At 40.0% G+C, this 25,385-nt stretch overlaps 1 protein-coding gene across 9 annotated transcripts in view; it reads left to right on the top strand.

The window, feature by feature from the left end:
• Positions 1 to 25,385, top strand: part of DNM3 (dynamin 3) — a 583,300-nt gene that overhangs the window by 67,390 nt on the left and 490,525 nt on the right. For all 9 annotated transcript variants that reach the window (XM_055111556.2, XM_034940650.3, XM_003824660.4 and 6 more), the window contains exon 2: positions 12,971 to 13,044. In XM_055111556.2, coding sequence (XP_054967531.2) covers positions 12,971 to 13,044 — 74 coding nt within the window. The remainder of the gene's footprint in view (positions 1 to 12,970; positions 13,045 to 25,385) is intronic.

Genomic DNA, 25,385 nt, shown 5'->3' with positions numbered 1-25,385 from the left:
CTCTAATATGGTGTATTCTCTAAATTTGAAATTTCCTAATGTAATCTTTCTTAAAAGTAGGAGATATATATTCCAAGCTTATCTTTTACGATTGTCCTCTTACATGTAATGCTATAGCCATATTAAATTTGGCCTGTCCCTCCCTCCTTCCCTACTTCCCTTCCTTCCATCTTTCCTTCCTCCTGCCTTTCTGCCTCCTTCCTTTTCTTCCTCCCTCCCTTTTTTCCTTCCTTTTAACTAATATTTTTGAACACCTGCTATGTGCCATGTGTAGTAGTGGGAAGAAAATAAATGACATAGTCTTTGCTGTCTCTGAACTTAAACTGGATACTAACAGTCCCAGTTATGAAAGTGAAAACAGAAAGCTTTAAGATTATTTAGAAAGTCAGAGGTGGTGGCTGGGCATTGTGGCTCACGCCTGTAATGTCAGCACTTTGGGAGGCCGAGCTGGGTGGATCACTTGAGGTCAGGAGTTCAAGGCCAGCCTGGCCAACATAGCGTCTCTACTAAAAATACAAAAATTAGCCAGGTGTGGTGCTGCATGCCTGTAATCCCGGCTACTTGGGAGGCTGAGGTGGGAGAATTGCTTGAGTCTGGGAGGCAGAGGTTTCAGTGAGCTGCGCCGAGATTGTGCCACTGCACTCCAGCCTGGGCAACAGAGTGAGACTCTGTCTTAAAAAAAAAAAAAAAAAAAAGTCAGAGGTGGAATCAGATTCTGTGAAGAATTAGAAGAGGCATCAGAAGACACTCTTTAGTCTTCATATTTTAAAGATGTAGAAACTGAGTCTCTTATAGATTAAATGATGTGGTGAGGTTACAGCTGAAACCCAAGCTGGTTTCTTGACTAGTGCTCTTTCCATACCACCTCTTCTCTCTTGACTATCACATTGCCTGCCCAGATCCCATATTGTCATATATTTTTGTATGTAGTTTGTGCTGTCAAAGACCTCTTTTCAAAATGCACACACTCAACCATAGACTTTTACCGTTATTGGTTTTGTTACTTGAAATTATAATTGGAACAATTAGAGATGCGTCAGTGGAAAGGCAATGAAAGAAGGCCATTAAGTGCTAATAAATGCCTCTCCTCATGGGAACGGAGATCTTTTCTTCTCTATGTATTTGAGCTCTTTTCACTGGTGCTTTTAAGTGGCTAGAAATAACACTTGCCACACGCTTGTGGAATACTCTGGATGCCAGGGGGTTCATTTTATTCTGTATTTGAATTGAGCACACTGCGGTTGGAATGTGTGTTGATTCTTTTGTTGATTTAAGCATTCATTCCATGTTTTGCATTAACCTTTTCTCATGGAAGACAGAATAGTGAGAGCTCTTAGAGAATGAAGTCTTTAGGTAGCTGATGACTTTCCAAGAAACAGATGAAAAGGTTAAAGTTATAAGTGTTTATGTTGATATATTTTCCTTTTCATAACACCCTAAAATCTAGATACAGTAGTCTTCCCTTATCTGAAGTTTTGCACTCTGCTGTTTCAGTTACCCATGGTCAATTGCGGTCTGAAAAGACTCAATGGAAAATTCCAGAAATACACAATTTATGTTTTAAATTGCATGTCATTCTGAGTAGTTAGTTAAATCTCTTACCATTCTGCTTTGTCCCACATGGAATGTAAATTATCTCTTTGTCTAGCATATCCACATGGTATACACTATCTGCCTGTTAGTATTATAGAGTCAGGTACTATTTGTGGTTTCAGGCATCCACTGGGGGTCTTGGGACATATCCCCTGCAGGTAAGGGGGAGCTACTGAACAGTGTGACAAATTGGATGTAGCCCTCCCTAAAGCTACATGCTTACCTGTGGCTAGCAAGAGATAATCACTACTTGTTGATATGGTGATATATTAGCTTCAGAAATGAATTTAGGTAAATAATGAATGAATTCCAGAATAACTTACCAATACTAAAAATGATGACAATGATAGTAATGATGATGATAAGGATAATAGCCGCTAATATATTTGACTACTTACTATGAGCCTGTAAGGCTGTGCCTTATAGAAATGAGCATGGTTGTCCTGTCCTAAGAGAGGCTACATAGGAGAGGATTTGACTTGGGCTCCTGGTACTTTTGGAAAAAACAGGAGGGGCATCTAAATATGCCGGCATATCAGGAAATGCTTCCCACAGGAGGCTGCATCAACATGTCTTTAAGAGTGAGTTTATTCCTCAATAAAGAAAGAGGCATTAGACAAAGGCTTCTGTGGTTAAGGAGTCAACACTGAAGTGTGAAATTAGTGTAGAATCCCTTGGGAGCCAGCTGTTCTGGGAATAAAAAGTTTGCATGGGGGAATCATGGATGTGGCTTCTAGAGAGTGAGAGAGAAGCTGGATCCAGGAATCCACTTAAATCCTTCCTGGTTAATTGGAAAATCAGATTCCATTCTTTTAAAATAAACAGGATGTGACCATGGTAGTGCTCCATTCTGTTTTAGTGGAGAAAGCAACCTACACTTTTTTGGCTTCCAATTAAATACCTCACTTTACCCCAACATCTTTTTTTTTTTTTTTTGATACAGAGTTTCACTCTTGTCACCCAGGCTGGAGTGCAGTGGTGCAATCTCGGCTCACTGCAACCTCCACCTCCCGGGTTCAAGTGATTCTCCTGCCTCAGCCTCCTGAATAGCTGGGATATTACAAGTGCGTGACACCACGCCCGGCTAATTTTTGTATTTTTAGTATAGACGGGGTTTCGCCATTTTGGCCAAGCTGGTCTCGAACTCCCAACCTCAGGTGATCCGCCCGCCTCGGCCTCCCAAAGTGCTGGGATTACAGGTGTGAGCCACTGTGCCTGGCCTCTAACATCTTAAAATAGTGAAAACAAAAGAGTACACTATTGGCTGGAGAAGCTCACTTCTACCCTATCCACGCTCTTCTTTTCCAGCCTCCTGCCAAGGAGCTGGTAATGTATATTCAGGACCAAGGACAGTAATTGGGCCCCATTTCTTCATCTGAAGCCTTAGCAGGGGAGGGGTTGACGTGAGCTGTCTAGACCAGAACTGCCCTGGTCAGCGGGTAAGTGTTCTCTTGCTGTTGCTTCTTCTCACTGGCTGGTTTGTCTTCCACAGGTGGACCTTTTCTAGTCACTGTCGTGTCAAAGAAAAGTCTGAGATTCATGTATGGGCTTCATGGAGAGGGGCAAGGGAGGCCTTTGAGCCTCTTTGGTACCAGGCCTTAGGGCTACCTCTTACCTAGGCCAAATGAGGATTTCATGTGGTCCAGCCCATGTTTCCAGGGTTGGAAAGGGAATACATTGAAGTTTGCAGCAAAACCCAGCTCAGTTTGTCCTTTCCACATGCATTTCTTTTAGAAACTCTGCAGGAAGGGGTGGCTAACAGAACTGAATGTTTAGCATCCTAAGTTTTATTTTTTGTTGATGTATAATACATATTCTCAGTTGGGGTGATATTGCCCCCAACAGGGCAAAAACTGGTTCTTGGGGGACAAAAAGAGTCTTACTCTTTTTATGTTTAAAGCGCAGGTGTATATAGAGCACATATACTGGTATATAGTATATCTATGATATTAAACTTAATAGGGGAACATTTAATGGGGAAAAATATCAAATAAGTTTCATTAGGGGAACCATAATGAAAAGAAGGGTGAGAAACACTGGCTTAAATCATTGTCTGTCTGTCTGTCTCTCTCTTTTTCTTTGTCTCCTTCCTAGGTAGTACAAGGCTGGTTCCAGTGACCTATAATGTCATCACTATCCTACTCTTTGTTCTTTTCTGATCTTCCATCTGCACAATTACCTTGTGGTATTAAGGTGGTTGTTGCAGCTCCACTATCATATATAGCTGACAGGGAGGCAAAAGAAGAGGAAGGGTAAAAGTTACACATTAATGAAATCAGAACCTTTTAAAGGAACTCTTCTGATGTCACTCAAAACCTCTAATTACATCTTACTGGGTAGAAGTTAGTCATGTGGACACCCCATTTGCAAGGGAGGCTGGGAAATGCAGATTGATTTGTCTATTAAAGTTGGGCACATTGCCATTCCCAGCAAAATTGGGATTCTGTTAATAAGAAAGGGAAAATAGATATTAGGTAGGCAACCAGTGATCTTTTTACTAGTGCTTTTTGCCATTCGTTTTCCTGGCAGCCAACTTGGGTAAGATATAATCTGTGATTTGGAAAAAGTGAAAGCTAAGTGCCTTTATTTTATGCCAGGACTCATTCATCTGGTGCTTTAAATTCTTGAACAGACTGACTTAGTGCATAAGCAAATAAAATGGATTAAATATTAAGGCATTAAGTTCTTCAGCATGTTTCCTGGTGGGGAGAACACTTAGTATTTGTAAAGTGAGAACTGACTTCTTTGTTCAGTTTATAGATCCCTGACTCAGAAACTTTTGCATTCTAAATGTATCAGTGGGAACCATTAATTATTGATTATTTAGATTTCATGAAAATATGTTGTTTAGAAATTTTGAATTTTGTGAATAAAAGCAAAATATTGGGATTCTTAAAGATGTCAACAAAAAATAAGTAAAAGCATTGTATTTCCTGCAATTGAATTTGTAGATATGTTTTTCAAATAAAATTATGATGGTATTGAGTACTTCATATTATAGAGTAGCTGACAGCATCAAAATATGATTCTTCGCAAATCTGTAAGTACTAATATTCTTAATATATGCCAATAATTTAGAGAAAAAAAGTAAACTGCAGTAGAAAATTTCCAATTAAATCTGTAGATTTTGGTAAAATTAATTCCTCTAGCGATTAAAATTGCATTGTAATGGTTGGCAAAGTTCCCGGATTTGGGCATGAAAGTACAGAGCTATTTTAATAGCACCATTGTGTTCAGGGTGTGGAACTGGATTCTTGACCTCAGTGCTTCTTGGAGCATGGGGTGGGCAGTATTTGTGTGATTTGTCTGTCTTTCTCTTCCTATCTCCTTTCTTTTGCCTGTTTCCCTTTCCTTGTTTCTTTTTTTGTTGGATCAGTATATTGAAATATTGTGAGATAGTACTCCTATAGGAATTATTTTGGTGCACAGATTTTTTTTTTTTAGACAGAGTTTCACTCTGTCACCCAGGCTGAAGTGCAGTGGCATGAACATGGCTCACTGCAGCCTCGACCTCCTGGGTTCAAGCAATCCTCCTGCCTCAGGCTCCCGAGTAGCTGGGACTACAGGCTCAAGCCACCATGCCCAGCTAATTTTTACATTTTTTGTAGAGAAGGGAGTCTTGTCATGTTGCTCAGGCTGGTCTGGAACTCCTAGGCTCAAGTGATCCTCCTGCCTTGGCCTCCCAAAGTATTAAAATTACAGATGTAAGCCACTGTGGATGGCCAGAAAATTGTATTACTTTGAAAATTAAGTTTTAAAAGAGATTTCTCTGTTTTTTGGTTTTTGTTTTTGTTTTGTTTTTTTTGAGATGGAGTTTTGCTCTTGTCGCCCAGGCTGGAGTGCAATGATGCGATCGTGGCTCACCGCAACCTCCGCCTCCTGGGTTCAAGGGATTCTCCTATCTCAGCCTCCCGAGTAGCTGGGATTACAGGCATGCACCACCACGCCTGGCTAATTTTGTATTTTTGGTAGAGATGGGGCTTCTCCATGTTGATCAGGCTTGTCTTGAACTCCCAACCTCAGGTGATCTGCCGGCCTCGGCCTCCCAAAGTGCTGGGATTACAGGCGTGAGCCACCACAGCTGGCTGAGATTTCTCTGTTTTTAAGGAAAAAAATTTTAAAAATATATTGGTTCTGGATTTTTTTTAAAATTTTATTTTCTTCCAATTCTATTCCATGTCATTAGACAGAGTCAATAATATTGGCCCACCTAGTATTCCGTATTTTGTAATTTGGTGAATATATTTGGGTCTTAAGTGTTCATAATATCAATTTAAATGACCCCAGCAAATTACTGGTGAGTTGAGAGTCATCTTGCCTATTCTTTTGGTCCATATAATGCCTTGAAGCTGTCTGCCAGTTGTGAATTAGATGTAGGATTGTTTTCTCTCTATGTTATGACTATATGGAACAATGATGAATCTTCTTGAAAGGGTATGTAGAAAGTGTAAAAAATATTTAGTGCCTAGGCACTGAAGGAGGCTCTGAGGGAACACACAGGGGTGAGGGAGCAGACAAGTGTGTGTTGAGAGCTTAGGTAGAGACATGTGGGTGTGGGGGGACCTCGAGAAGACTCCCAGAGAAGATGACATGCAGCTGAGTGTTGAAGATTTAGGGGGATAGGGATGTGCCTAGACACCAAGTCTAAGAGCACAGATGCACACAGAGACTTACACTAGAGGACAAGGCTTTATTTCTGCTTTGTTTACTGTTATATCTCCAGTGTCTAAGGCTTCATTTAGCTTGTAGTAGACACATAATGCACATTTGTTGAATTAATAGGTTAAATTAATTGTAAGAAGTTCTATGCCTCTGATGTAGGGTTTCACTTGGAGAATGTTCAGAAATAAAATATTTGGTAAGTGATACTAAGATTTGGATTTCATGCTAAAGATCATGGGGAGTCATTCAGTGATTTAAAGTCTGGTAATGATGTGATAGAACTTACATCACTGTTAAAGTTGGATAGGAGGGTGCTCAAATTAGATGCAGGGAAATTAGTTGTGAGATTAGTGTAGCAGTTTATATGACAGTTGGTGGAAGCTGGAGTGGTGATCCAAATAGACAAGAGAGGGTGAATTTAAGAGATATTAAGATAGAATCAACAGGACATGGTGACCAACTTGGAGCATGAGGATAGAGGTAGATGGAGGATGGATGATTCCCAGGTGCTTGGCTTGGCTGACATTTATGGATGCTGATGATGTGGATTATGATTGGGAATGAAGGAGGAGAAACATTTGGATAGATTGTAATGAACTGTAGAGATGTTTGGTTCCAGACACCTAGTGGAGATGTTTAAGAGGTTAATATGATTGTAATGAGTTGTAGGGATGTTTAAGAGGTTAATGTGATTGTAATGAGTTGTAGAGATGTTTGGTTCCAGACACCTAGTGGAGATGTTAAGAGTTGTAGAGATGTTTAAGAGGTTAATGTGATTTTGAGTTCTGGTGTTTGGCTACCTCTCTGGTAGCTCCTTTCTATTCTCTCAGTTCCACTTCTTTCAGGTACCCATTAAATGTTGGTATTTCTGAGAGTCCATATTAATCACTTGTTTCCACTCCATTCCTACTCATCTGTTCCTTTGGCTTCAACTTCCTGCTCTGTTGCTCACTGTCAAATTATGTCTCCAGACAAGACTTTTGTCCTGAGTGCCAACTGTTCAGTCTAACTGTCTACGCGTTGTTTCAATCGGATATTCCCCAGGCATGTAAAGATCAATGTGTACAAATAAGGACCACTCATTTTCTTCCCCCATTTCTTTTACAATGTAGAGAAAAATGGTCAAGAGCACAGATGCTAGAGTTAGACTCCCTAGATTTGAGTCCCATATGTCACTTACTAGCTTTGTGACCCTGTGCAAATTATCTGACTTTTTTGTGCCTCTGTTTTCTCATCTGTGAAGTAAGAATAACAATAGTACCTTCCTCATAGGATGTTATGAGATCAAACAAGTTAATGCATATAAAGCAATCAGATTGGTGCTGGCACATGGTAAGCACTATATTAATCAGATCTTCCTTTATTTCCTGTCCTGGTTAGTGATACCATTGTTCAACCAGCTACCCAAACCGGAAATGTGACATTTATCCTAACTCTTCCATATCACTACATCAGAAGGAGATTCATCAGAAGGAGGGGCATCAGAAGGAGATTCCACATCAAAGCAATCATTAAATCCTGCCATTTGTCTTCTTTCCATCTCTACCATTACTGCCTTGGACTTGACCTTTATTATCTTCTTTCTGAATGACATACACTGGCTAGTGACTAGTGACTCATCACCCTGTCTTTGATCTTTCTCTTCTTCAACGTTTTCTATATAATCCCCAGTGATTATTCTGAAATGCAAATCTGATCACTTAAAACTCTATAGTGCCTTCCTGTTCTCACAGAAAATAGACAAACACAAACTACCAGTAAAGACCTCTGAGGTCTGTTCTGGCTTCCTTCTGTAGACTCTTCTCTGTCTCATTCTGATCTCTCTTTAATGTTTACAGTTCTGTGATGTTTTGTGCTACTCTGGTCTTCCATGTCTTCGTATATCTGATTTTCTGTGGAATGCCTCCTACCTTATATTTCTTCTCAGATATTGTTTCTGGCAGCTCCTCCAAGCAGGATAGATATTCTTTGCTGTATGTTGATACTGTACCTTGTGTGGAGCTTAAGCATAGTACCTGTTATGCTTATTATAGTTATTTATTTGCATGTTATCCTCCTCCAAGGCTGAGCTTGTTTATTTTTGAATAAATTGGCTCCATGAATCAACTTCTAGGAAACTATGAGTTATGCCTCCCATCTTCAGTTAAGGGCAGATGTTAAACATTTATTTACTGTACAGATTATCTGGTTAACAATCATTTACATCTATATTGAAGAAACCATCTCTGTAGTTACTTTATTTGCTGCCAGGGGGGAATTTTTTTTAGTTTTCTTGATACAGCTAGTGTGTTCTTTTTCAGGCTTCCAAAGATCATTCTTTTCCTAGTGGAGCAATAACTATATTTCCTGGTAACTCAGTTACTGGAAGAGCCAATAAGAAATGTCATCAAGGTGGTTCTTAAACTATAGTGTGGGAATTGTACTCTATTTCTTTGTCTAGGAGTCAGGAAGCCATGAAAGAGCATTGACTTACTGCCTGAAGACCAGCTGTTAACACTGAAGATTAACGCTTTATTGAGATGGGTTGAGAGAGAAGAAAGGCATTTGATTTGTAGCTGTCATGTGGCATCCAGAGGGAAGCACTCTCTCTGACTGAAAATCTGTACAGTTCAACCACAAATAAGGCATTTGGGCAATATAACAGAATCAATTTAATAACAGTGAGTCTTCAGGTTACTCTTTGAAGGTACATTTTGCAGGAAAAATGGCATACATATTTTCTTTTTATATAGATATATTAGAAAATAAATTTAAAAATATGTAGTCTAAATCCAAAGTAATACTAAAGGAATAGTCATTATTTTTCTAGCATTTATTTAAAAAATGTTTTCCCATAAAACATGCTTACAGGTTTTCCCATAAAATATGCTTACGGGAGAAAACCTATTGCACAGAAAATGATACAATTCAATTGGATGGTGGTGCTCAGTGGCTAATGAACTATTCAATATTGTTCAGTGCTTTGGCTCCCTGTTGCTGAAGGCAGGCATAAGTGCTTTCCAAACCCTTGCAGGTGATCAACACCAAGAGGATAGTTCAAATGGGGTCTGTGGCTCCTATCTCCAAATTCCATTAGCAAAATGTTAAAATATTGTATGTAGGCACTTAGTTTTTTAAGGTAAGCGAATACTACAATATCAGGGAAAACACACTGTGGCTGTGTTATATCAAAAATAATAGTAACATTTTTCCGTGGTGCTTGGGTTTTAAAATGGTTGGCGTTTGTTGCATTTCTTTTGATCCATACAACTTGGGCCATAGTTAGCATTATCTCAGTTTAGAAGTAAAAGAAATAGGTTCGGAGAGAATTTTGCCCATTCAGTGGTAGAGCTAATATTCAAAGGAAGGTTCTGTGTTTCTCATTCGAGGACTCATCTCCTGAGCTCACACAGCAAGAGTGTGCTGGGCATATGGTTTTCATTTTGCTGGACCATCAGAAGGAGACATATCTTTAGGATGGCCAGATTAGGTGCTCATTCTTCAGAAGAGAGAAACTTTTTCTTTAGCACTTTGTTGTACTTCAGAGATGCCTGTGAAGCAGGATAGACTTTGAAATAGTAAAATTTGATTATCAAAATTTTTGGCTTTTGGTGAGAATATATCTGTCAGTGGTAGGACTGGTGAGAGCCATGAAGGGAACTAGTAACCGTGAGTTAATAAGAAGGGGGTTGGATACTGGAATCTATTTATTACTCTTAATGCAAAGTTCTGTTTGCTTAATAAAAAAAATGTAGAGAAAAATGTTAGATGTATCTGTGTATTTTTAGTCAACACATAATTATTTGCTATTTATAATGTTTGATACATTCTATTTTGCTTTAACAATGTTCACAGGGATTGTTACTAAATCTACATATAAATATATGGTCACAAGCATGAATTGAAACAGGTCTCAGCATGAAGATATAAAGTGACTAAACCTTTTTTTCTTCTTTCTTCTCTCTGTCCTTTCTTCTCTGCCTTTTTTCTTGAAGAAAATATTTTATTGACTTGTTAAATGGCATTATTCAGGCCATTCATCATTTTTCCTTGGCATTTTATACATCCTAAAATTTCACTCATGGTCCTCACGGCTCAAACAGATGCCCTCCAGCTCTTTTTATTTTTATATCCTGACTTAAATTTTTTTTATTATTATACTTTAAAGTTCTGGGATACATATGCAGAACATGCAGGTTTGTTACATAGGTATACACATGCCATGGTGGTTTGCTGCACCCATCAACCCGTCATCTACATTGGGTATTTCTCCTAATGCTGTCCCTCCCCTGGCCCCCCACCCTCTGACAGGCCCTGGTGTGTGATGTACCCCTCCCTGTGTTCATGTGTTCTCATTGTTCAACTCCCACTTATGAGTGAGAACATGCAGTGTTTGGTTTTCTGTTCTTGTGTTAGTTTCCTGTGAATGATGGTTTCCAGCTTTATCCATGTCCCTGCAAAGGACATAAACTCATCCTTTTTTATGGCTGAATAGTATTCCATGGTGCCCTCCAGCTCTTTACTCTGGAGTTTTGCTTTTTTCCCTCCCTCCGTTCATTTTGATTCTCAAATTAACCTGTTCCTTTTTGGTTAAAAATAAAACAAACAAAACAAAGTAGATGCTTTGTTTATTTTGATTAAATTTTAAATGATTGTTGAAGCCATCTAAACTAGCAGTTATTCTAATATAGCGCATGAAGAATATTAAAAGTGTATTTAGTTATATGTATTTAAATATATTCAAAACATCATTATAAGGAGAGTATTGTTCTTTCTCTTTTCTGAACTCCAATGTAGTTTATCTTCCCTTCTTTAATGGTTTTCATGACTATATTTTGTTCCCATTAGGTTCCGAACTCCTGGTGTCTACCCAGCATGAATCCATGCCCACAGCATCTCCCTAGCACTTCTTAATTTCTCAGTGAATTTTTTTGATGAATAAATAATGGTATTTCAGTCGCATTTTCAAAAGCACATACAAATTTGTGATTTCACTATTTTCTATTGTAGTCATATACGTTGACATTCTAAATGAACTTTGGTCCTTGAAGTCAATGAGAAAAGTCATTAACTTAAGGTTGTTCAGTACTATTTCCTCTGTCAGAACATACAGTAGCACTTGCCAAATAAATTAGTTGTAGCAGGAGAAATTTGGCTTGATTTTGTCTTTTTGACTCTCCATTCCAAACTATCAGTGCAGCTAAACGCTTGGGTTTTGGAGCATTCTCACTATCCTTTGCCTATTTTATAAGCTGCTGTTCATTGAAATCCCATCTGTGTTGAAGCTCTGTTCTGCCAAATTTCCTACAAAAGTCATAGCATGCCACATGCCATTATTGCCCACTGAATTGTTGAGTAACATATCCTGACTTGAGGCCAGTGGTTTTCAAACCTTGGTGAGCATCAGAAACATCTGGGAGCTTGTTAAGAGTACAAATGCTGCATGCCTTCCCCTGAATATGATGAATCTGTAGCTTCAGGATGAGTCCTGGGTGTCTGTGGTTATAACACTTTCTGATGGGCCTGGAACCACATTTTGAGAAAAACTGCCACTGAGTGAAAAGTTTATTTTGAATGGAATTCTGTGATGATTCCTCTAAAAGTTGTGAGACATTCTAAATGTGTTTAAAAACTGTGCTATAGGTATGTTTTTGAATTCTTCGACATTGCAGAATCAGCAATAATTTATGTGGCATTGCAGATGTAATATTATGTAGTACTATCTTTGCTGCAGTTTTATTAGCTTAGTGTTTATTAATATGTCATTTAAAATATGATCTTTATCAAAATGTCGACTTATCAGGAATAAGAACAAATGGAATGAGAACAAACAAAACTCAAGTTGCAATGTTTGTTTTCTGCTGTTAATTTCTATAGACAAAACACTTATTTCTACTTGATCCCACGTTTTATGTGTCCTTTTATTTAGACAAGAGTCTCACTCTGTTGCATAGGCTGGAGTGCAGTGGTGCGACTGGCTCACTGCAACTCTGCCTCCCAGGCTCAAGCGATCCTCCCACCTCAGCCTTCTGGGTAGCTGGGACTAGAGGCCCACGCCACCACGTCTGGCTGGCTAATTTTTGTAGGGTTTTTTTTTTTTTCTTTTTTTTTTTTTTTGTAGCGCTGGGTTTTTGCTATGTTGTCCAGGCTGGTCTTGAACTCCTGGACTCAAGCAATTCACCAGCCTCAGCCTCCCATAGTGCTGGGATTACAGGTGTGGAACACTGTGCCCGGCCTTGTTTCCTGTTATTGGAGAAAAGTGTCAGTATATTTAGAGGATACAATCTAATGTGCCTTTAGTAATGGTATATGATGGTGCTAATATTGATCTTGAGGCCAAAGAGCGTACTGGGTTTTTTAATTATCAAAAAGAGTTTAAGAATTAATTTCAGTATCAAATATTTTCTTTAATGCTGATTCTCTGAAAATCAAAATTCATTGATAATACACGGAAACTAAGGGCAAACTTTTATCAGTTTCAGCTAGATGAATGAATGACATATTCCAGTGAAGTCATTATGATAATGTACATGGATTTCTGTGCAATGTAAGGCCCTCCTCCTCCTTTTTTTTAAATTTGAAAATGCTTCTTTTATTAAGATGGGCCTATCATTGTTTGTATAAGCGATACACTGAAAGGTTGGGAATTAGGAGAATTGCTGTGGAACTTGGTTTATGAATGTACAGGTGATAAGAATTCCTTCATGCCTTAATCTATATTTCTTACTTTTTTTAGGGACTTTCTCCCTCGAGGGTCGGGCATTGTAACAAGACGACCTCTTGTGCTGCAGCTTGTTACTTCTAAAGCAGGTAATGAATGAAGATGTTTACCGCATGGATGGGCACATCCTGTGGCCCCTTTTGCCTTCATAGGTGTGGGATTGTACCAATAGAAACGTTTTTGTGATCGCCCCACTGTGGGCAGCTGCCCACATTTCTCTCCAGAATGCTGCCTTCTTCATTGCTCTTTTCATTCCTTTGATTACATTAAAGGGGATATTTTCATAGATTTTTTTAAAATACCTACTTAAAAAAAATGTTTTATTGCTTATTGTAATCCATCTATATAATTTTACAGTACAGCACAACCACTAATACTCCTTTGGTATGCTTTGTGTGTGTGTGTGTGTGTGTGTATGTGTGCATGCACATGCACTTGGGGATTAACTCATAAAATTCAACAACCATATAATATCTGTATGGATGTGTATGTGCGTATCTATATTTACACTGTGCTATGTTTGCTTCTCTCTCTTACACCATGATAATTTGATAGGTAAATGATGCTTTGTTTTTATTTTCATTTTATTTCAGCAACTGATGATGTTGAATTTTTTTTCATGTTTATTTGCCATTTGTATTTCTTCTCTCGTGAATTGGCCATTTTTCTTTTTCCCCATTTCTTTTTGGGGATTTTACTAGTTTTCCTATCAATGTCTTTGAATGCTTAAGACTGAAGCACCTCATAGAAATCATCTATCATAAATTGCAAATATTTTTAATAGCTTGTTAAAGATACAGTTTACATACCATACAACTTGACCAATAGAAGTTAACAGTTGAATAGATTTTAGTCTTTTCACAGATATGTGCAACCATCTCCACAATCAGCTTTAGAACTGTTTGATCACTCCCAAAAGAAAGCCTGTATGTTTCTGCTGTCACCTCTTTTCATAACACCTTTCCCCACCACTCCAGCCTAGGCACTACTAACCTATGTCCTGTCTCTATGGATTTCCCTATTCTGGACATGTCATATGAATAGAATCATTTAATATGTGGTCTTTTGTAATAGGCTTTTCTTGCTTGGCATAATCTTTTCAAGGTTCATCCATGTTGTAGCATGTATTAGAACTTCATTTCTTTTTATGGCCTAATAATATTCCATTGTCTGGATAGATCACATTTTGTTTGTCCATTCATTAACTGAGGAGCATTTGAGTTGTTTCCACCCTTTGGTTATTATGAATGATGTTGCTATAAACATTCATGTACATGTTTCTGTGTGGACATGTGTTTTCATTTCTCTTAGAAATATACCTGAGTATAATTGCTGGGCCATGTAGTAACTCTATGTTTAATTGTTTAAGGAACTGACAGACTGTTTTCAAAGCAGCTGCCCCATTTTACATTCCTACCAGCAGTGTATGAGGGTTACAGTTTTTCTATATCCTTGCTAACCCTTGTGGGTAAGAAGTGATATCTCATTGTGGTTTTGACTTGCATTTTCCTAATGACTAAGGATACTGAGCATCTTTTCATGTGCTTAATGATCATTTGTATATATTATTTAGATAAATGTGTATTCATTTCCTTTGCCTAGTTTTAAATTTGGTTATTTGCCTTTGTATTACTGAATTGTAACAGATATATATTAAATACAAGTCCCATATCAGATATTTGATTTGCATTTTTTTTTCTATTTTATAGGCCATTTTCATTTTCTTGGCAGTGTCCTTTGAAGCACAAGATTTTTTATTTTGGTGAAGTCCAATTTATCTACTTTTTTCTTTCATTTCTCATTATTTTTGTATATATCTAAGAATCCTTTGCCAAAACCAAGGTTATAAAACTTTATTCTATGTTTTCTTCTAGGAGATTTATAGCTTTGATCTTACACTTAGGTCTTTGATCCATTTTTTAAAATTACTAATTTTTAAATTTTAAATTTCATTTTAGATTTGGGGATAGGTACAGGTTTGTTATATTGCATAATGTGTAATGCTGAGCTTTGGGTTTCTAGGGAAACTGTCACCCAAATAGTAAACACAGTCCCCAATAGGTAGAATTTCAACCTTCACCCCTCTTCCACTCTTCCCCCTTTTGGAGTTCTTTGCATCTGTTTTTCCCATCTTTATGTCCATGTTTACCCACTGTTTAGTTCACACTTGTAAGTGTGAATGTGTGGTATTTTATTTCCTATTTCTGTTATTTCTCTTAGAATAATGGCCTCCAGCTCAGTCCATGTTGCTGTGAAGGACATGATTTCATTCTTTTTTATGGCTGCATAGTATTCCATGGTGTATGTGTCCCCTGTTTTCTTTATCCAGTCAACTGTTGGTGGGCTTAGGTTGATTCCATGATTTTGCTGTTGTGAATAGTGCTGCAGTAAACATACAAGTATAGGTATCTTTTTGAAATAATAATTTCTTTTCCTTTGGGTAGCTACCCAGTAGTGGGATTGCTGGGTCAAATGGTAGTTCTATTTTTAGTCCTTTGAGAATTCTCTATACTGTTTTCCATAGGGGTTAAACTAATTTACATTCCCACCAATAGTTTATAAGTGTTCCCTTTTCTCTGCAGCCCTGCCATCATGAGTTATTTTTGACTTTTTAATAATAGCTGTATTAGTCTATTTCCACACTGCTATGAAGAACTGCCCAAGACTGGGTATTTTATAAAAGAAAGAGGTTTCATTGACTCACAGTTCAGCATGGCTGGGGAGGTCTCAGGAAACTTACAATCATGGTGGAAGGCAAAGGGGAAGCAAGGCACCTTCTTCACAAGGTGGCAGGAAGGAGAAGAGCCAAGCAAAGGGGAGGAGCCCCTTAAAACTATCAGATCTCATGAGAACTCACTATCATGAGAACAGCATGAAACTGCCCCCCATTAATTACCTCCACCTGGTCTCTCCCTTGACATGTGGGGATTGTGAAGATTATGGGGATTACAATTCAAGATGAGATTTGGGTGGGGACACAAAGCCTAACCATATCAATAGCCATTCTGACTGGTATGAGATGATATCTTATTGTAGTTTTGATCTGTATTTCTCTGATGATTAATGATGTTGAGCATTGTTTTCTTATGTTTGTTGGCTGCTTTTATGTATTCTTTTGAGAATTGTCTGTTCCTGTCCTTTGCCCACTTTTTTTTTTCCCCTTTTTGAGACGGAGTCTCGCTCTTCTTGCCTAGGCTGGAGTGCAGTGGCGGGATCTCGGCTCGCTGCAACCTCTGCCTCCTGGGTTCAAGTGATTCTCTTGCCTCAGCCTCCTGAGTAGCTGGGATTACAGGTGCCCACCACCACGCCCGGCTAATTTTTTGTATTTTTAGTAGAGATGGGGTTTCACCATGTTGGCCAGGCTGGTCTTGAACTCCTGACCTCAGGTGATTCACCCACCTCGGTCTCCCAAAGTGTTGGGATTATAGGCATGAGCCACCATGCCCCGCCCTTTGCCCACTTTTTTTAAAATTTTTAAATTTTTTTTTATTTTTGAGACGGAGTCTTGCTCTGTCGCCCAGGCTGGAGTGCAGTGGTGCGATCTCAGCTCACTGCAAGCTCCGCCTCTTGGGTTCATGCCATTCTCCTGCCTCAGCCTCCCGAGTAGCTGGGATTGCAGGTACCCACCACCATGCCCGGCTAATTTTTTTTTGTATTTTTAGTAGAGATGGGGTTTTACCATGTTAGCCAGGATGGTCTTGATCTCCTGACCTCGTGATCCGCCTGCCTTGGCCTCCTGAAGTGCTGGGATTACAGGTGTGAGCCACCGTGCCTGGCCTTTGCCCACTTTTTAATGGGGTTATTTGTTTTTTTCTTGTTGATTTGTTTAAAGTTCTTATAGATTTTGGATATTAGTCCTTTACTGGATGCATAGTTTGCAAAAATTTTCTCTCATCCTGTAGATCGTCTGTTTACTCTGTTGGTAGTTTCTTTTGCAGTGCATAATGTCTTTAGTTTAGTTAAGTCCCGTTTGTCTATTTCTGTTTTTGTTGCATTGCTTTTGGGGTCTTAGTGAGAAGTTCTTTTCCTAGGCTGATGTCTGGAGAAGTTTTTCCTAGGTTTTCTTCTAGAATTTTTATAGTTTGAGGACTTACATTTAAGTCTTTAATCCATCATGAGTTAATTTTTGTATATGGTGAGAGATAGGGGTCCAGTTATATTCTTCTGCATATGGTTAGGCAGTTTTCCCAACACCATTTATTGAGTAGGATGTTCTTTCCTCACTGTTTTTGTTGACTTTGTGGAAGACATGTTGGTTGAAAATATGTGGCTTTACTTCTGAGTTCTCTGTTCTTTTACATTGATCTATGTGTCTATTTTCATACAAGTACCATGCTGTTTTGGTTACTATAGCCTTGTATAGTTTAGTATAGAGTAGTTTGAAGTTGGGTAATGTGATGCCTCTGGCTTTGTTCTTTTTGCTTAGGATTGCTTTGGCTATTTGGGCTCTCTTCTGGTTCCCTATTAATTTTAGTATTGTTTTTTCTAATTCTGTGAAAGATGATGTTGGTAATTTGATAGGAATTGCATAGAATCTGTAGATTGCTTTGGGCAGTATAGTCATTTTAACCATATTGATTCTTCCAATCCATGAGCATGGGATGTTTTTCCATTTGTTTGTGCTTTGATCCATTTTGAGTTAATAATTTTATGCACTAAGTGTCCAACTTTATTTTCTGCATGTGGATATCCACTAGTCCCAGCACAATTTGTTGAAAAGACTATTCTTTCCTCACTGTAGGATCTTGGCACCTTTGTCAAAAATCTGTTGACCAGAGAAATACAGGTTTATTTTGGGACTCTCAATTCTATTCGACTGATATTTATGTCTATCCTTGGGCCAATAGCATACTCTCTTAATTACCCTTGCTTTGTGGTAAGTTTCAAACTGAGAATTGCAAGTCCTTCTACTTTATTTTTTTTTCAGGATTGTTTTGGCTATCCTGGGTCCCTTGAAGTTCAATATGAATTTCAGAATGAGCTTGTTTTATCCCAGGAATGTAAGATTGGTTTAACATCTGAAAATCATATCAGTGGAATGAAAAAATATCACAGAATTACCTCAATAGATTCAGAAAAAGTATTTGACAAAATCTAACATGCATTCATGATAAAACTCTTAGTAAATAAAGGGGAAGTAACTTCCTCAACCTGGTAAAGGGCATATATGAAAACCACATAGCTACCATCATACTTAATGGTGACAGACTGGATGCTTTCTGTCTAAAATCAGTAATAATACAAGGATGTCTGCTCTTGTCACTCTTATTCAACATTGTACGGTAGGTTCTAACCAGGACAGCTGGGGAAAGAAAGAAATAAAAGGCATCTACCCTGGAAAGGAAGATGTAAAATTATCTCTATTTGAAGATGATGTGATCACATGTATATAAAAACTTAAAGAGTCCACTAAAAAACTGTTAGAACTACTAAACTATCTTAGCAAGATTTCAGGATACACTATCAATACACAACAATCAGTTGTATTTTTTAAACTTTTATTTTAGGTTTGGGGGTGCATGTGAAGGTTTGTCGCATAAATAAACCCATGTCATGGGGGTTTGTGGTACAGATTATTTCATCATTCAGGTTTTAAGTCCAGTAAGCCCAGTGCTCAATAGTTATCTTTTCTGTTCCTCTCCTTCTTCCCACTCTCCACCCTCAAGTAGACCCCAGTGTCTACTTTTTCCTTCTTTGTGTTCAAAAATTATCATCATTTAGCTCCCACTTATAAGTGAGAAAATGCAATATTTGGTTTTCTGTTCCTGCATTAGTTTGCCAAGGGCAATATAGCCTCCATAAAGACACACATATGTGAATGTTCATTGTGGCACTATTCACAATAGCAGACATGAAATCTACCTAAATGCCCACGAATGGCAGATTAGATTTAAAAAATATATAGTACATATACACCATGGAATACTATACGGCCTTAAAAAAGAACAAGATAATGTCTTTTGCAGGAATATGGAGGGAGCTGGCTATATTGTCCTTTATTGTAATTCTTAGTTTCCTTGGATTGGGTTTTGCCATCCTCCTGAATCCCAGTGATCTTTGTTCCTGTCCATATTCTGAATTCTATTTCTGTCATTTCAGCCAGCCTAGCCTGGTTAAGAACTCATGTTGGAGAACTGGTGTGATTGTTTGGAGGACATATAATACTCTGGCCATTTGAGTTACTGGAGTTCTTGCTTTGGTTCTTTCCCATCTCTGCATGTGGGTGTTCCTTTAACTGCAGTGTAGATTGAATACAGTTGATAGACTTCTTTTCTGGATGTTTTCACCAAGCCAAGGCTTTGTGCAGGGTCTTTCTTTGAAGCTGACTTCTTATCTCTGGCTTCAGGGTGGGGTATGTTAGTGAGGTATTTTTGGTGTTGAAGCTTTGGGGTGTGATCCAGTAGGTGGCACTTAGGCTAATTAATCAATTGGTAGACTTTTGCTCAGTTATGTGGCTCCCCTATATTTCCTCACAGTTGCAGCTCTGTTCCCTCTCAACACTCTGAAAGGGTGGGTTCTTCTCCCTCTTGAGTGCTGGCTATAGACTGTGGCTTGGCATTCCTGGGCTGCTCACTGCCACTCTGGTGTGATCTCAGTACTTGTGTTCCCTCCTCCACTTGGAGGCAGTGGAGGAAGGGACCTTAGTAGTGATTGTGGCCAAGGGTCTTTTGCTTGGTTCCTGGGGGCTCCACCCCAGAGAGATGCAGGTCAGCAATCGCTTAGTGCAATCAGCCCAGGGTGGAGGGTCTGTGCTATGGGACCAAGCCAGGGGTTCCCTGTCTGGTGATGAGCAGTGGAGGGTGTGTGGGACCCATGTGAGACAGTCTGGCCTTCCTCCTTAGGTCAACTGCAGCTTGCTGGAGGTGTGAATAAGGCACTTAGGATCTTTGCTTCTTCATTAGTCTGAGGGTAGCAAGGGTAGTTCCACTGCAGAGGCAGTGGCAGAGAGGCTTTTAGTTGCTCCCGGAGGCTTTGTCCAGGGAATTGCCAAGCTGCTACTGGCTTGATTGCTCTGGCGCAGGGTGGCTGGAGGACCTTCCCGGTGAGGAGATATGGGAATGGGCACCCATCTAACAGTCTGGCTGCTTTTTCATAGAGCTGTTGTGGTATGCTTGCTGCCTGCTCTGGTCCCTAGTCACCTTGAATTTTCTAGTACCTGGAGGTATCACCAGTGAAGGCTGCAAAACAGCCATGATGGTGGCCTGCCCCTCCCTCTGGGAGCTCCATCCCAGGGAGTTACAGACCTGTTGCCAGCCCAAACACTGTAGGAGGTGGCTGGAGACCCTGGTTGGGACGTCCCTTCCAGGAAGGAAGAATGGGATTGGAGACCTGCTTAGAAAAGCGGTCTGGCTATGTTTTCATAGAGCAGGTGTGCTCTGTTGGGGCATCTGCTTTAGCCCCTGGTTGCCTCAGACACTCCAAAGCCTGAAGGCTAGAATGGTTATGTTGCCCAAACAGCAAAGATGGCAGCTGACTTTCCCTCTGGGAGCTCTGTCCCAGGGTGGTTTGAAACCTGTGTCAGCCAGAGAACACCAGTGGGGATAGCTAGAGACCCTGGTTAGGAAGTTGCACCTGGTGGTGAGGAACAGGATTGCGGACACATTTAAAAAAGCAGTCTGGCCATGTTTTTGTAGGACAGCTGTGCTGTGCTGGGGGTCCCTTCCGTCCCTGGTTGTCTTGGACTTTCCAAAGTTTGAAGGCTGGAACAGCAAAGTCACCCAAACAGAGCACTGGTGAGGATGGCTGGAGACCCTGGTTGGGAGGTCCTGCCCAGTAAGGAGGAAGGGGACTGGGGACCTGCTTAAAAAAGCAGTCTGGCCACATTTTTGGAGAGCAGCTATGCTGTGCTGGGGGACCGCTTCCACCCCTAGTCAGCTTGGATTCTCCAAAGCCCGAAGGCTGGATGGCTAAGTTGCCCAAACAACAAAGATGGCAGCCTGGCCCTCCCTCTAGGAGCTCCATCCCAGGGAAGTTTCAAGTCTCTGTTGGCCAGAAAACACCAGCTGAGGTGGCAGAAGACCCCAGTTGGGAGGTCCCGCCCAGTGAGGTGAAACAGCATTGGGGATCCTCTTAAAAGAGTGGTCTGGCCACATTTTCGTAGAGCAGCTGTGATGTGCTGAAGGACGGCTTTTGCCCCCAGTTGGCTTGGACTCTCCAAAGCTGAAGTCTGGAATGGCTAAGTCATCCAAATAGCAAAGATGGTGGCCCACCCCTCCCTCTGGGAGCTCTGTCCCAGTGAGGTTTCAAATCTCTGTGGGCTGGAGAATACAGGTGTGGGTGTCTGCAGGCTCTGGTTGAAAAGTTCCAACCAGTAAATAGGAACAGGATCAGGGACCAGGTTGCTTAGAAAAGCAACCTGGCCACGTTTTTGTAGAATAGCCGTGCTGTGCTGGGAGATCCCTTCTGCCCCTGGTCAGTTTGAACTCTCCAAAGTCTGAAGGCTGGAATGGCGAAGTCACCCAAACAGCAAAGATGGTGGCCTGCCCCTCCCCGCAGAGCTCTATCCAGGGAGGTGCAATGCTGCTACCAGTGGCTGGCTGGATTTCCAAGCCAGTGGGTCATATCCTGTGAGGTGCCGTGGAACTGGGGCCTGCAGGCAGTCACTTCTCAGCCCCCTGGATTCAGCCTCTTTCCTAGGGTTATGTATGGGGGTCTATCCTCCTGCTTTGCCATAGTTGCAGCTGCTTTTGTTGGGAAGCCTGGAAAGCCTGGGTATCTAAGGCTTCTGGTCTCTGCACGTGCCTGAGTGGCTTCTCTGCTGAGATTCCACATAGCTCTGTGTGTCAGACTGAATGCCGTGGTGGAGTGGGTTCATGAGGGAATCTCCTGAACCAAGGGTTGCAAAGATCCATGGGAGAAGCATGGATCCCTGGGGTCCCTCATTTACTCACCGCTTCCCTGGGTCGGGGATGTTCCTCTGGCTCTGTGTTGTTCCCAGGTGGGCCATTGTCCTGTCTTAGTTTTCTCCGTTCTCCACGGGTCAAGTTGTTTCCTTGATTAGTCCCAATGCAAGTAGTTGGATGTTTCAGTTGAGTGTGCTGTATTTACTTGCCCCTTCTGTGCCTCTCCATGAGAGCCACACATGCTAGCTGATTCTAGTCAGCTATCTTGGCCACCTCTCATCAATTGTATTTCTATACATTTGTGATGAACAATCCAAAAACGAAGTTAAGAAAATAATTCAGTTTATAATAGCATCAAAAAGAGTATACCGCTTAGGGGGAGGTGTGGTGTCTCGCACCTGTTGTCCTGGCGCATAAGAAGGTAAGGCCAGGCATTAGAGACCAGCCTGGGCAACATAGGAAGCCCTCATCTGTATAACAAAAAGAGTATACCACTTAGGAATCAATTTAACAAAAGAAATGAAAAACTTATGCTATGAAAACTATAAATTATTGTTGAAAGAAATTAGAGAAGATCTAAATATTTGGAAAAACATTCCATGCTCAATGATTGGAAGACGTAACAATGTTAAGATGGCAATGCCTTAAAAACTGATCTACAAATTCAATGCAATCCCTGTCATAATCCCAGCTGATATCTGGAGAAATCATAGATATTTTTCACCATTTTTATAATGTTATAAAATCTGTATTAAGTTTGATTCAAAGGACAGGCTCAAGTCCTGTCATTTGAAAAAAGTAAATTATTTGTAACACTGTTTGTGGCCCTGAGGATAAAAAAGTGATTAGGACAAAGTTTCTGTACTTCTGGTTATTTATATTCTGGATTTATTATTTTAAATATATAGAAGTTTTACTCATTATGGTTATGAAATCTGTACATTTAGATTTTATAAAGTAAATATTTAGCACAGTGCTCTTCACTTGCATAGGTAAAAAATTTTAAACAGTTCTTTACTTTATCTGTAATTTGTTTTCAGGTATGCCGAAACAATTTTTTTCCCAATTCCCTTTATCTTATATTACAGTGTGGTAACTACTACCATCTATTTCTGAATTTCTTTCTGTTTTATTGTACCAATTCCACAGTGTTTTACTTTTGTGGGTTTATAATTTGCTTTAAATATCTCACCTGTCAGGGCTGTAGTCCTCTCCCATTACTTTTTTTAAATTTAGGGGTCCTATTATAATTGTGTGGAAAAGTCTAGAAAAATTTTGTAAAGATGAAACTATTGCCACTAGAATTATTTTAAACCAATAGATTTACTAGGGAATAACTGATACCTTAAAAATATTTATTATTTTTTAATCCAAGGACCATAATGTATCTTTTCCTTCCCTCCCTCCCTCCCTCCCTCCCTCCCTCCCTTCCTTCCTCCCTCCCTCCCTCCCTCCCTCTCCCTCTTCCCCTCCCCCACCCTCCCTCCATTCCTCCCTTCCTCCCTCCCTTCCTCCCTTCCTCCCTCCCTCCCTTCCTCCCTCCCTTCCTCCCTTCCTCCCTCCCTCCCTTCCTCCCTTCCTCCCTTCCTCCCTTCCTTCCTTCCTCTCTCTTTCTTTCCTTCTTTCCTCATTTTTGAGATAGGGTCTCACTCTGTTACCCAGGCTGGAGTGCGGTGGCATGATCATTGCTCAGTGTAACCTCCAACTCCTCAGCTAAAGTGATCCTGCTGCCTCCACCTCCCAAATAGCTAGGACTACGGGCATGCACCACCATGCAAGGCTAATTTTTAATTTTTTTTTTTGTAGAGATGGGGTCTTGCTATGTTGCTCAGGCTGGTCTTGAACTCCTGGGCTCAAGTGATCTTCCCAAAACAATTTACCTGCCTCGGCTTCTCAAAGTGCTGGGATTACAGGCATGAGCCACTGCACTCCCCACCCACCCCCTACCTTTTTCTTTGTATTTCTTAGTAAAAAAAATTTTCCCTTCCCTCACTTCAGGCATCCTATTAAAATTTTTGATGGTTTTATATAGTGTTCATGCTTTTCTAGATAGGGTATTCATCTTTATTTTTTATTGTTCTTGTAGTTTAGGTTATTTTACAGTTATATTTTCAAACTCCTTATTGCTGATCTTAAAAGCTGTTGCATTTTAAACTTTTTAATTAACCATCTTATTCTACATTTGGTAGATTAAAGCATTTTAAATTTATTCTCTTGGGTATTTTAGTTATACAGCCATTTCATTTGCACTTCTTAATTTATTCAGTAAACACTCATCATGCAAATACTGGAATGGCTGAGAAAAGAGACATTGACTAGAATATTAATAAGTTTCTTTGCAGTGGGGACCTTTTGGTGAGTATAGACATGGGAAAATATTCTTACATATTGAGCTCCTTCAAGAAGGCCTAACGTGCTTCTTTCCCATAACTTTTTGCCTCGTGTCTTCTAAGTCCTTGACCATTCCTTCTTTTTTTTCCTGTTAATCAGTGAGGATCATAGCACACATAGCACCTCACTTTTCAGGCAAAATAGACTAGAAATTGTTTCTTCAGGGAAGACTTTCTGTCTACAGTCTTCCAGGTACCTCAAAATGGGGTTTTTGCATTACAGCACTCCACTCTGGCTGGTGTCAGCTGAAAACTGGGCTAATTTATTTTCATCCTAAGTGAACTTGTTCATAGAGAAATCTCATGTGACCGTAGACTTGGGTTGACGGTGGGCTAATAAAATGGGGGAAAGAAGCGATCTGGGGTGTGTGTTCACTGCTCATGCAGTTTGCTTGTGCCTTCGGATCTTAATTGGGACATAATATAAGTATGACTTCCTTTTGCTTCATTCATTTATTCAACAAATATTTATTGAATGATTACTAGGTGCCAGGCAAATATTACTGTCATCATGGGGCTTACATTCTAGGTGGAGAGAAACCAACAATGAACAAAACAAATACACAGAATGTTAGGTGATAAAGAAAGTGAGTGTTCAAGCCACGCTGATATTTATGTAGGCGGAGGTAAGTTAGAAGGTTGTAGATGGGAGCGGCTTATGTGTTTGAAGTTTAGAAAGGAGGCAAGTGGGGCTGGAGGTGGATGAGTGAGAAGGGGTGGTAGGAAATGGGGTAAAGAGAGCTACTGTTGCTGCAACAGCAAGAAAGCTGATTGGGGAGGGTCTTGTCAGCCAGGGATGATGAAAGGGAACATGATAGAAGGATTAGCGTCTGAAAGTGGGGGCCACTGACTGTAAGTAAAACAAAGGATAGTGTGATTGAGATATTGGAGAGCGAGCTAGGATAATTCCTTTATACACAAAGAGGATGGGAGGACGCCTCCTCTATTGCAACCAAATGGAAAAAGGAAAATGTGGGCAGCTGTGGTTATGTCTGTACTTTTAGCGGTAGAGAGTTAAGGGATTCTTCATTTACTGACTTTATTCTCTCCAGGAAGTAGAAGATAAAGTATTTGCTGATAGTAATCATTTTCTCTTCTCATTTCCATTAGTTCTGTCTCTCCTTCCTCTTCAAAGTTTTATTACCGTTGGCTAGGACTTCAGAACCATGCCTTTCTCCTAGTTGTGATGAAAATGCC

This window comes from Pan paniscus, chromosome 1, assembly GCF_029289425.2.
Source record: "Pan paniscus chromosome 1, NHGRI_mPanPan1-v2.0_pri, whole genome shotgun sequence".
Classification (NCBI taxonomy): domain Eukaryota; kingdom Metazoa; phylum Chordata; class Mammalia; order Primates; family Hominidae; genus Pan; species Pan paniscus.
This window is presented reverse-complemented; position numbering and strand designations above follow the sequence as displayed.